The following is a 13,219-nucleotide window of genomic DNA, read 5'->3' as shown; positions in this document are numbered from 1 at the left end:
CCTAAACAAACTGGAGGATTGGGCCAAAAGAAATCTAATGAGGTTCAACAAAGAAAAGTGCAGAGTCCTCCACTTAGGAAGGAAGAATCCCATGCACAGCTATAGACTGGGGACCGACGAGCTAGGCAGCAGTTCTGCAGAAAAGGACCTGGGGGTAACAGTGGACAAAAAGCTGGATATGAGTCAGCAGCATGCTCCTGAATACTCCAGTATTCTCCTGAAAATGATCCTCTTACTATTATATCTCACTGAAACACTTTGATCAATGTCACTGCACAAAAGGAAGGAGGTGTCTTGCCCTGGAGAGAGTGCCGCAGAGGTCAATAAAGAAGCTTATGAATCTAAGATACAAAAAAGGTTACGGGAGTTATATTTTGTTATTTTTGTCAAAAGACAAAATATGGTGAGTTGATAACATTTATTAAGGGTTAAATTCACTGCTAGTGCAAATAGTTTGCATGTGAGGGGTTCAAAAACTAAAGGATATAATTTAAACATTATAAAATTAGATGAATACTGGTAATTAGGGCAATATAACTTCCTGAAGAATGTAATAAAAGTACTGAAAAAATTACTTAGGAAAATAATTGAAAATACAAAATTGAAATTGGATTCTTAAGGAGGGGAAAGAATGGTGAGATTAAAATAAACTGACATAAAACATGTTAGCCCCAGAAAAAGGACTACCTGTTCCTTGGCCCAACGTATCTTCTGTTCTAGGGCATAGTAGCCCTTGCATTAGGAAGATGTAGGCCGTGGTTCCCATTTCATATTAGGAACATTTGATCATTCCATCAGAAAGTCTGGAAAGGTGCAGTGACATCAGTATAGTAGATCTGATGAGAAAGAAAGCAAGTTCATTCACCACTTCCTTTAGATGCCATTTGTCTTCATTTTTTTCAGTTTACATTTTGATGTGGCATCACATGGAGATAGTTGCCTTGTTCTCTTTTGTATAATTATTTCTCCTTTCCCATCTCTCCTTAACAAATATTTCAGTAAACAGTAACATTTAAAGGAAAGTATTGCAGTTGTAGTCTCTTTGTTCCAGATTTTTAAAGGTACTTAGGCATTGCTTTGTTCAGTGTTGCAACACCTAACTGATTTAAGAGCCTAAATCTCATTTCCAAAAGGGATGTAGGCACTAGGGAGCCAAAATCCTATTTATAGTCGATGGGATTTAGACTAAGTGCCTAAATCACTTTTAAAAATTGTGTTGCATCTGTTTACTTGTAACACAGAAATAGTAATGGAGGATTTTTCCACCAAGCTTATTATTTTTCTAGTTTCCTTCTGTAGCTGCAGTTAGCCAGTTGACCTCGTGCTGTTCTCAGGGAAGAGTCCAAATAGCTAAATTATTGTACATATAACTAAAAATAAAAAATGGATGTTCAAAGTTGAAGTCTAACTTTGTCTTTAAAGATGTCAGTTTTAAAATGTTTCCTCCTCCTTCCTCTGATAAAATGATCATTTGAGATAATCAAATGATCTGGAAAATAGAAAACTTTCATCTGAAGGTTTGGATCTCAGTTAATAAGATAGATGCTGGGACTATGTCTTTTCTAGATGTGCTCCATAAACTTTCACATTTAAAAGGTTGAAACTGAAACTGACGCTCCTGACAATATACGTGTGGAAATAATATACAGCTAAAAGATGTAAGAGAAGTAGCTGTTATGCCTCTACTAACATCTGATTAATCTCACAGTGTGTTTACCAATGTTCATGCATACTATACATGCATTGTTCACAATACTTTCTGAGTGATTGCAAGTTTTACTAAAGATTTATCTTAGGGCTTTCCCAGATGGAGGGATTCTTTCCATTTCTCCACAGAATTTGTAGGCATAGGGTAAAGTGTGTGTATACAGAAAGTAGACAGAATGTTTTTTTTCCCATTTCTACCCATCATTTCTGACTGGCTGAGCTCAAGTATAAGCAACATCCTGTCCAATATGTAATGTTCCAGTTTTTAAACTATTTTCTATTTTCTTTCTATTTTCCTTAGAAGACAGTGACTACAGCTTCTATGATCACCACTAAGACACTACCTCTCGTCTTGAAAGCAGCAACTGCGACCATGCCTGCCTCTGTTGTGGGTCAAAGACCTACCATTGCCATGGTTACTGCAATCAACAGTCAGAAAGCGGTCCTCAGCACCGATGCACAGAATACACCAGTCAACCTCCAGACAACAAATAAGGTTACTGGTCCAGGAGCAGAGGCAGTCCAAATAGTGGCAAAAAACACAGTTACTTTGGTAAGCCAGAAGAAGCAGTCAGTGTGTGTGAATATGGGACTATGTGCACCTGTGAAGCTGTATATATTTACAAAGAAGGACGACTTAAAAATCTTCTTATAAATAGGCTGGTTTTGTTCCACAAAAGGACAAATGAACTCTTACACATAGGGACATGCAGTATCTCGTTGCTGTTGTGAGGCTTGAAGATTGATAAATCTCTGCTCAGGTTCAGTCCTTACTGAATAACTTACCCTGGTCCATAGAGTTGATCCTCTTTTAATAATCACTAATGATATGTGTTTCTGTAATGTTTCTATGAAGGATCTCAAAACATTTTCCCAAGTATCAATGAAGCCTTACAACACCTTTGTGAAGTGTTGTTATTACTATTTGACATGGTTGAACGGAGTTACAGAGAGGTGAAAGCCAACATTTTCAAGTGTACACATGTCGTGTGTGTCAATTTTGGGTGCTCAGCTGAAGACATGTAGGATCTGCTTTTCAAACATATTGGGCCATAGTAGCTCCCATTGATTTCAGATAGAGATGGGAGTGCTTAGCTCCTCTTAAAATCAGGACCTAGCTGTGTCAAGCTGGATATTCAAATTAAAAGTCACTTTTGAAAATTCAGGCCTAAGTTATTAATTCAGAGTTCATGCACTGTGTCATTTACAACCCTAGAAATAGGAGACAGGAGTTCTGGCTCCCAGACCTTGTTCTAATTACTGGAGACACTGCTTTATTCTTCTGAATATCATTCCACATGAGACAATAGAAGTGCTTTTACCATGTGAAGGTCCATCTGGCAGGGCAGCCAAATCTAGTTTTACTTTCTATCTTTTGTGAAGGCAGTTTTGACTTTTAAAACAAATGTGAAAGTTCATTACTTCAAAGGAAATTGTTTTAGATGCCAGAGCCTGGTATTAAGTACATTTAAATGAAACAAAAGGATGGTTAGCTTCAGTTTGCAATCCCCCAGAGTGAGCAGGAACTAAAGTGTAAGGCCAGCTCTTTCTTTAAGGTAGTTCTGATACAGAAACTGGTGCTGTGAGAATTTATTTACAGTGGAAAAATGAGCCTAAACTGAGGAGCATCAGGACTGAAAATACTATCAGGATATTTGGTTTTGATGAGTGACTTCAAAGCTATTTTCATCTTGTTTAACACTCTCTCCATCTCAAATGTTTGTATAGCAGGTTCAGGCTACGCCTCAGCCCATCAAAGTGCCGCAGTTTATCCCTCCTCCCAGACTCACTCCTCGTCCAAATTTTCTTCCACAGGTGAGTGTACCAGGAACAAGAAAGGTAGGAGGGAAGTTGGCAATAAAGTAAACAAGGGATATTTTCTTTTCATTTCTTACTTTCAAGATGTGTGAAATGAAACTCCTGGAAGTGTAGGAGCAGAATCAGACTGTCACTGACGGCTACAAAATCTATCCAGTCAGCATCGCTCAGTATTCAAGAGCAGGAGAAGAGAAATAGCAGAAATCTCTTCTGCAGCTTCCATTCTCTATACTGCTTGCAGCTGAGCAGTACAACTTTAAATTCTTTTACTTTGCACTGTTTTTAGAAAATACACTGGTTGCTTCTTCACACTTTTTGATGAAGCATCTTAAAGAAGAAGCAAGGAGAGACATAACTTGGAATAGAACTGGGGGTACAAGGATGAAATTAAGAAAAGAAACTTTAGGCTGAATATCAGAACAAGACATTGGGGCAGTGAGATCTATTAATTTGTGACTTAGTTTTCAGAAGTAAAGGAAGGAGACACCCTGTATTTTTAGTAGAGGTAGAATGAACAAGATACCAGAAAATGTATGATGGGAAACAATCTTTTATTGGTAGGGAGATGGATTAGATCATAGTTTCTCAAACCACAGGTAGGGGGTATGCGGCGAAAAACCCAGTGAAGGGAGGTGGGTGGCAGCTGTCAACTTCTGGGGAAGCCAGGCAGCAGCCACCCGCTTCCTGCCCAGTCCCGGCTCCTAACTGGGAGATGGATGGCAGCAGCCCCAGTTCTGGGAAGCTGGGCAGCAGTCGCCAGCTTCTTGGGATGCCAGACGGCAGCCACTGGCTTGGATGGCAGCCGTTGGCTTTTTGGGAAGCCGGGCGGCAGCTGCCTGCGTCCTGCCTGGTCCCAGTTCCCAGGTGGGAGCCTGGCAGCAGCCTCCTGCACCTTGCGAGCTGGGCTCACAGCTGGGTGGCTGCCACCTGTGATCTGGCTCTGAGCCGAGAGACAGCCTCCCACTCCCTGGCTTGAAGATGGGCAGCAGCTGCCTGCTGCCTGCCCACATCCCCGGGTCCCAGCTTGCGCGGAAGCCTCCTCCGTCCCAGCTTGGAGCAGGTGGCAGTTGCCCATCTACCAGACTGGCAGCCAGGCAGCCGCCTGTAACTTGCCCAGGTGGCAGCTCCCCTTCCCACCTCAAAGCCCGGTGCCCAGAAAGCCAGGCACTAGCTGAGCAGTGAAATTGACAACTATGATAGCCCCAGATTTTACCAGTATAAAAATCTTAAGAAGGGCCCACACAATGTGATTTGCCCCAGGCCCGCACCCCGCTAGGGACAGACATGGGGAGCACTACTATCCACTCTGCTGGGCCACTAGTGTCTGCTCATACCTCACAAGTTCCCGCCTATGTGAGGAGAACACCACGTGACCCCGCCATCAGGTCATAGTGATTGGCTGGCGTTGACCTTTGCTCCTATATGGAGGAAGTGGAGGAGGAACGAGGGGAGAAACAGCAGGGGGGTTTTGTGATCTGCCACAGCCACACAGCATTGCAGAACTCAGAACTCTCCTGCTTTATGAGAAATATAGTCATTCGGCGGCGGTTTTTTTTCACTTCTGTTTTCTATGAGATACTGGGATAACTCGGATGATGATGATACGGCTACTGGCCCACGGCACCCCCATAGCGGACAAATGGCAATATGGCTGTAAAACCGCGTTATTCCGCCGAAAAGGCGGAAACGGCGGCGGCATTTCGGCGGCGAGGGGGTGGAGTCGGCGTCGGTGCGGTTCCGTGGGGGGGCGGGCAGTTCCTGCCGCCGAAACCCTGCCGCCGTTTGCCCCTTTTCGGCGGCAATGGGGGGAATTCGGCGGCGGAATCGGCGACATGGCCCGCGAATGAAGGTAGGAATATCAAAATGGCCCTTGGCAGGGAAAAGGTTCCCCACCCCTGATCTAGCAGGACCAGTTTCACTGTGTAAAAGGTTGTACAATGTATCTGCATAATGCTTGGAGTCAACACAGGTCATGGTGACTTATTGGACATCTTTGAAAACTTTCTTTTAGTTCTTGGGTCAGCAGCTTAGATATTTACTCTCCTGGCCAGTGTAAAAAGTGCTACAGTATTAAAAGCTCTGGAAAGTTTTTGAAACATACTTTCAAAACTGGTTGCCTAAGTTGCTCCTGCAAATATTGCAAGGGCATCTGTTGTCCTCATAAAACCAAAAACTAGATTTGCACATACAAAACAGTTAGCATTAAACATGCAAATGAGTATTTGTGCATGCAGATGTGTGCAGGAGTAAAAGCTGTGTGTGCAAGTCTTATGGATGGGTTTCATGCAAGGAATTTGAAAATGTGGTTCTTTATTGTCATTGCACACTTATGACACTATTATAAAAATGTATTCTGTAAGAAATGATAGTTTTGCAGAATTTAGACAAAAGATTTAAAATTAAGGATTATTAAATAAGTTCATTTTAAATATATTTCTATCTGAGTTTGTTTTTTTTTCCTTTGTAGGTTCGACCCAAACCAGTTGCCCAGAATAACATTCCTATTGCCCCAGCACCACCTCCAATGCTTGCAGCTCCTCAGCTTATTCAAAGACCTGTGATGCTGACAACAAAGTTCACACCCACCTCTTTACCCACCTCACAGAACTCCATACACCCAGTTCGTGTTGTTAATGGGCAGACAGCAACCATAGCCAAAACTTTCCCTATGGCACAGCTCACCAGCATTGTGATAGCAGCCCCAGGTACCAGGCTCACTGGACCTCAGACTCTACAGATCAGCAAACCAAACCTTGAAAAACAGGTACAGATGTGTCTACTAAATGCTGCAGTTCTACTTTTGTCGGTTAGTGCTGCCGATGTGGAAAGGACTAACAACCATGGGGGAATTTTCAATGGAGAATTAAATATGAGAGTCCCACTAACAGTGCCCTACTATTAATAATACAATGACTTGGGAGCGGGGATTGAGAGAGACAAGCCCGGTTCATAGGACAGAAAGTTTGGTGTTCTTTCAAAGGCCCATCAGAATCAGTACAGTTCTTCAGCAATTTGGTGCTCCCTCTACTAAGTCAGCAGCAAAAGTTCATCTGAGGTGTGCTGACATCTCTGATGAGGCTGGCACACAGCCAAGATAGTAAACCAAATGTCATGTTCATGTGAGATCCTTTAGAAACACAGGGAAAATATTTTTTTTTAAATTTCTAAATGTTTGATAAACAATGGAGAGTAGAGGAATAAAAATATTCAAAATATTTAACAAAGCCTGTTTAACAAGAAAATCCTGCCACATTTGCTCTAATGCTGGAGCCTATTGATTTGTGTTCAATTGTCTGATTCCCCCTTTAAATTGCAGGGAAACAAAATGGTCACAGTCAACTTCTTGAGGTTGGTCAAGTCTCCCATGACTTACCTGAGTTTGAATGGATAGGAAAAATGCCTCAAAAATAGAATTTCTAGATATCAAATCTCACTTTAGGAAAGAGCAAATGGGGAAGGGGTCCCACAGAATAATACGCAACTACAGACAAAGTGATTTAATTGGATCATAACTGTAGATTCTTCCCACTTCAGTTTATGTGAAATCTTTGATTTCACTTCAGACACCTACATGTAGATTAATGTACCTTGGAGTTGTCCATGAAACTGTGGACAATCTTGTGCATGATAGATGCACTATCAACTCACTAAATTCACAGGGGTAGGTTGTTGTGTATCTTGGAAGGCAGCTTTACAAGATGTACTCTGCAAAAGTGCATGCTTGTTACCTCTGAGCTTGATGAAGCCTTGTGCTGTATTTCCACAATGTTGCATCTTTGATGCTGATATTTCTTTGATGTCAGCATCATTTGTTTATTCTTTAAAGAACTGCTGACAGTCAGGAAAACTTCGAAAAATATTCAGAAACAAGTAACAATGGTTTAATTGTCTGTGTACAGTCTTTTGGTACAACTTCCTCAATCTTTGATTAAGGATGTTTATAGGAAACAATTTGTTCCTCATCAGCATTCATCTTCTCACTCTGAGTTTGTGACATCACAGTCATGCCACAAACTGAGGGTCACCATGCTGGGGACTGTGATGTTTAGAGCAGAGGATTCTGACTTCAGGGAGGAAATAAGCCACAGGAATATCTGAGCTCTTAGGAGTCACAGTGCCAGTTTTCAGGCACATTACTCATAATGAATGAAGGGAAAGAAATGGAGGATGCATATACCATTCAGAATGGGTTCTAAAAAGGGGTTTTCAGAGAATGATTTTCCATAAGTTATCAGCTGGTCTGTAATTAGTCCACTTCTCATGCAGCTTTATAAATATTTCTGCCAAAAGTGGTAACTGTAGGATGACCTTTATCACTTGTGTGGTTGCTTGATTGGGTTGCCTGAGTTGCTATGATGCTGCACATTCTTGGGTTTGGGCTTGTTCTGTTTCTTTGCCAAAGCAGGACATATTATTTAAACTTCTCTCACCGCCTCAGATTCTGAGAGAAAATCTTTTTTGGGGCACTGCCAGTTGGTTCTTCAACTGTTTTTCCATTGTTCTACTAAACTGAAATTACTCATTTCACTGAATTTTTCCCTAACTAAAAAATGCTTTCTTAGTATTGAGTTATACTTGTTTCTTTTCAGACTATTAAACCCCACGTGGAAGCAGAGGAGAAACAAACAGAGAGTCGTACCATTACTCCACCGGCTGCACCCAAGCCAAAACGAGAAGAAAATCCACAGGTATCAGAGCAAATGCATTCTTTCTGTAGGAGAAAAAGGAGAAGTTCTGTCTTTCAAAAAACACCATAAACCCAAGAGGAAAAATAGTGTATTTGTTTCCTCGTTTCCCCCTCATGCTATACATACACACACTTTTTCTCTCTCACACACAATTTCTTTTTCCCCCATTCTGTTCTCAAGACTCGTTTGCGTTATTACTGGAGAAGACTGGGAAATAAGGATGGGGAATAATAAATTTAAATGTAAATAGTGCTTAAAATTGTTCAGAACTGGCAGAATTGTGGATGCTGAGCCTTTTACTCCTAAAAGTTCAGAATATCCTTCAAACAACTTAGCCAGGCTAATGAGAAAGCATACAGTACATCTGTTGATTTCCATACCTTTGAGATTTTAGACTTGTAGAATTATTCCCTAGGCTGGAGAGTTATCTTTATCTTGTTTGAGAAGATTTTACCATCTTGACACCTTTATTCTAGTAAACAGAAAAGAAAGGAACATCTTGGCCCTAGAGCCTCTTCTGTTGTTACCCCTTTTGACCTTAAGACAGATAGGTTATGAACCTATCCCATCTTAAGTCCAAATGATCTGATCCCTTTTCCTGAATGGAGTGCAGTGTAATAGTGCGTATCTAGGCTATGTCTACATCGCCGGCAGAGCAGGGTCGATTTTTGCAGGTTCAACTGAGTGGCAGTAAAGACTTGCTCAATCGAACCCAGAAGTTGACTCTGTAAATCCACCCCGGCAAGAATCATAGCACTGTGTCGACGGGAGGGCATTTCCCGTTGGCGCAGCACAGTGGTAAGTAGACATTAGGAAGTTGACGGGAGATATGCAAGTTGCTGTACATAGCTTGCATATCGACCGTCGCCAATATCTGTGGCCAGTGTAGACCAGGCCCTAATCATGTTGCAACCACGTTCCCTAACTCCACTGTATTTTATAGTGTAACTGGTTTCATAGTGACCATTGGGTTCACTTTTGAGTATTGTCAGTACAGATTCCTATTCTTGAGTGCACCCGTGCCTTCTGCACTGTAATAAGAACCCTCTAAAAAGCTGTGACCATTAGAGAACTGCATGTTTAGAGCTGAAGTGATATTAGGAGCCACTACTCTGAATGTTTTCAATTTCTTCCAACTACAATAGCAGTGTGGTGGTAATCTGCGTCCTTCCCATTCTGTGCTCCATCATCTGTCGTTTTTGCCCTCTTAGCAAATCGTTTGTAAACAGTCTTTCCAGTTAATATTGAAAAGCTATTTACAATGAGTGAATCTGTTAGTAATTGAAATATATAGCATTGTATTATTACTGGGCCCTGTTTACGGTTCTGACAGTGCCATGTTAAGTCCAGTGCTATAACAAAGACGTGGCCAAAACTTTAAAACAAAAAGATCAAACAAGTTCAAATGGTGCTCATCTTGCAGTGGAAAGATATTGCCAATTCTAACTCCTGTTATTTGAAGTGCTTTGAGATGAGTCACTTGTCATGGTGGTGTCCAATTTTTGTATTATTTCTCACCTCCTCCTCTCTCTCATGCTCATAAAACTGAAGTCTTTCTCCAGTCTTTCCTCACAGAAAAGGTACTAAAGGCCTCTCAAACAGCACCTCTCAGGTGCAGTTTCTGAATTGGTACCCAGCCCTCCTTCTGTCCCATGGGACAAGCTGAAGTCCAGAGCCACCTGACCACAGATCTTGAGAGGGCATGGAAACTAAATAAGATCAAGGATAGATTCTGTTGCCATCCTTTTCACTGTCATTCACCTAGTTTCCACTCAAGCTCAGATCCAAAGGCAGGTTGGTACAAAAAGAGGCCTTGAAACTATGAGAACCTCAAGGAGAACCTCCACTTTTCTCAGTGAGGGGTGGCCTGTTAGATCTAAACACAGCTGAGGATCCAAGGAATGGCTCCAGGTTTATTGGGTTATCCTTGCCACTTTCTAGTATCAACGGTTTGATTTACCCAAAAGGGAACAGTTCCCTGCCACCCTCTGGAGTACCTGAGTTGTAACTGCAGTCTGGAGTCTAAGCACCTCTGCAGTCAGCTTCACTGCCCTTCGGGATGAGTTTAGAAGCTCCCTCAAGGAGCCCTCAATTCGATGAGGATGATAACCTGAATTGATTCTGACTGCCAACATGGTAGAGTTGTTGAAACCATCTGTTGCTAGTGTTAGAGTAGTAGTTCTTGAACTGTGGTTCTCAGAGTATTAGTGGTTTCCAGAGCCCCTTCCTGTTGGCTCACAATGTGAAAAACTTTGGGATTCAAACAATGAGAATTATGTTGCTGTTTAACCAGCAATGTTTAACTGACAATTGAACTGTGTTGGTAGCTACTAAGGGCTGGTGATCCAGTGAATTCGTTACTGGTCTGGGAGTTGAGACCTTGAGTCTTTTTTGAACTCTGCCAGTGACTTGTGTGACCTTGGGCAAGTTGCTTCTCCCTGACTCTCTCCCTGTATTTGTCTCCCCATCTGTAAAATAGGGCTAGTGTCTCTCCTTTGGAAAGCAGTTTGAGATCTACAGATGAAAAGTGCTATATAAGAGCAAAGAATTATTAATATTTTTCATATTTGGTTGGCTATCAACTGACTTTGCTGAGCTAAATGAATTAGCTCCTAATAATGACTGTAACTGGAATTAACTCTGTTCTCTCTCTCTGGCACAGAAACTTGCCTTCATGGTGTCTTTGGGACTGGTTACACATGACCATCTGGAAGGTAAGAAAAGTAACTCAGCAATTCTAGATTGGAAGTAAAAGTCCCAAATGTTCTTGTGTGAAGTGCACTCTTTTTTTTTTCCTTGCACCAAAGTGCAGATTCTGTTAGAGGAAAAAGATCACACTTGGGCTGTTCTCAGACAGCACTTTGGGTGTAACTTGTTCCTGCCTCCTCGTTCCCTTTTCCCTTATTAGATGGAAACAAAGCAGTTGCTTATCTATGCTCTGCTGGCTGGGAGGGAAACTGTGACAAACTAATTGATTGCTGTGTAGCCCTCATGTTTGAAGAAGTTACCTAATAGGTTAGTATACCTTAGCCCCTTCTCTGGATTTGTCACTCATTTGACATGTTGTAGATTGGTAAACATGCTGGGTTACTGAATTTCAATAGTTCTGATCATTTCTTTAGTCCTGGATTACAGTGAAATCAAGCCAAAATCTGCAGAAATTAAAAGACTTGCACATTGCTGTACTAAATTTAGGTTTGGCAGAAGTCAATTTTTATTTTTATATAATTTCAACAGATAATATAAATGTTTATTCTTAAGCATCTTCCTATTTTTATCTATTTAAATTTTCACAGTTGTTGGAAATTGTGCGTCAGACAACTATTATTTAATGACAATAGAAGTTAAGATTAAAAAAGTTAAAGCTTCATAACCATTAAAATACAAATTGTCAACATCACATGTCGAAGTATACAAAGTAAATAGCCTTTAATAAATTCTAATAAGTTTTCAGGCAGTATTTTTCTTACTTTGCCTATCTGTAAATTTTGATTATCATCAATGGAAATTTTCTTTTTGTCAATTTGTGTGTTTATGGTGAAATCGACTTTTTGACAGTTGCTGATTAAAATGGAATCCTTCCAACCCTAACTATATATGCCTTAAATATCAACAAGGTTTCCTTGCCTGCTACTGGATTTACATTTAACCTTACTATACTATACTATAAAATATCTGTGTTCAGATTCTCCCATTTGGGATGGATAGGCAGCCATTTCGTAAACCAGTCTGGCAATGTATTTATTTTTACCATTATCCATTTTCAAACCCAGGAGTGTAACAGAGATGGCTGTCTTCAGCATTGTTGGCTTCCCATGGAAAGCCTCACAGTCAGAATGTGGTTGCTTGCAGACTGTATAATGTAGATGTTATATGCTTTCTGGATCCTTAGTTTCCAACCTGAACCTTTCTTTTCACAAGAAATCCAAAGTAAGAGACAAGAGAGGAAAAGAAGAACAACAGCAAATCCAGTGTACAGTGGAGCCGTTTTCGAGCCTGAGGTATCAGTCCTTTGCTGGGTGAAAGCTGGCAATTTCATTCTGCATTTGTATTTACTGCTGCCATGTTACTACCTACTAAGATTTCTGAAGCCCAGCTAAATAGATAGACTGTCATTATAGTTTGAGAGACCAAAGTAGTGATGTAACCATCAGGGTTTTATACAGTAAATACAGTTATTTCTGCTTAATACTTCTCTCCCCCTCCACCACGATCCCATTAGAAATCTGGCATTAAAGGGCAAGTAAGCATTGGTCCTGCCATTAGGAGGTCAGCTTGTGCACTGGTCTGCAGCAGTCCAGATGTCAGAAGCAGTATGGAAAGCTAACATTTACAAAGTTACGTTCTCAAGAACAGGACAAACTTTGTACTGTACTGCTCTGCCTGAGCTATTACAGATTTAATTACTGACAAAAAAAATTAGCCAGCTAAAGTTCTTTTCCTCCCCTCTAAAGCGTAAGAAGAGTGCAGTCACATACCTGAACAGCACAATGCATCCTGGGACACGTAAAAGAGGTGAGTTATTTTCAACAATGCCACCCTGCTGTATGCATATTTCTCTGTCTTCCATCAGCAGTCCCCTTGCAGACTGAAAGAAAGTGAAATAGTGAAGTATATTGTGATACTACATTTGCACAATAAATGCCCATGGTAAACAAGTACTGAAATTTCTGGGGTTAGCGCAGCTGGCTTTATGGGGCAGCTCAATGCAGCATTTCAGTCTCTCGCTACACAAATGAGACAATATATAGAATACAGTGTAAGATAAGGTGTTTGAACACCATTTAATGGAACAGAGTTGCCGCCAAGGTGCTCTTAATACTGCCTAAGCTGCATTGCTGCTGCCAGGAAGCAAAACAGTATGGAAAAAGTGTACTTAATCTTACAGGAAGGGAAATTCAGAGTGTGAAGAGCTCATTCCCCACAATGTGTTGCTTTTCAAGGGAAGGATCCCCCAAAGCATTTTCTCTTCCACAGGGAAAGCTTCCCCACTCTCCTTAAGCACT

The 13,219-nt window shown here is 41.2% G+C and overlaps 1 protein-coding gene across 3 annotated transcripts in view; it reads left to right on the top strand.

The window, feature by feature from the left end:
* PHF21A (PHD finger protein 21A) overlaps window positions 1–13,219 on the top strand; it is a 263,268-nt gene that overhangs the window by 233,704 nt on the left and 16,345 nt on the right. For all 3 annotated transcript variants that reach the window (XM_067557629.1, XM_067557628.1, XM_067557631.1), the window contains 7 exons: window positions 2,009–2,260; window positions 3,436–3,522; window positions 5,993–6,289; window positions 8,115–8,213; window positions 10,876–10,927; window positions 12,135–12,214; window positions 12,668–12,728. In XM_067557629.1, coding sequence (XP_067413730.1) covers window positions 2,009–2,260; window positions 3,436–3,522; window positions 5,993–6,289; window positions 8,115–8,213; window positions 10,876–10,927; window positions 12,135–12,214; window positions 12,668–12,728 — 928 coding nt within the window. The remainder of the gene's footprint in view (window positions 1–2,008; window positions 2,261–3,435; window positions 3,523–5,992; window positions 6,290–8,114; window positions 8,214–10,875; window positions 10,928–12,134; window positions 12,215–12,667; window positions 12,729–13,219) is intronic.

This window comes from Emydura macquarii, unplaced genomic scaffold (genome assembly GCF_026122565.2).
Source record: "Emydura macquarii macquarii isolate MOO-44397 ecotype Brisbane River unplaced genomic scaffold, CSIRO-AGI_Emac_v2 contig_1876, whole genome shotgun sequence".
Lineage (NCBI taxonomy): Eukaryota > Metazoa > Chordata > Testudines > Chelidae > Emydura > Emydura macquarii.
This window is presented reverse-complemented; position numbering and strand designations above follow the sequence as displayed.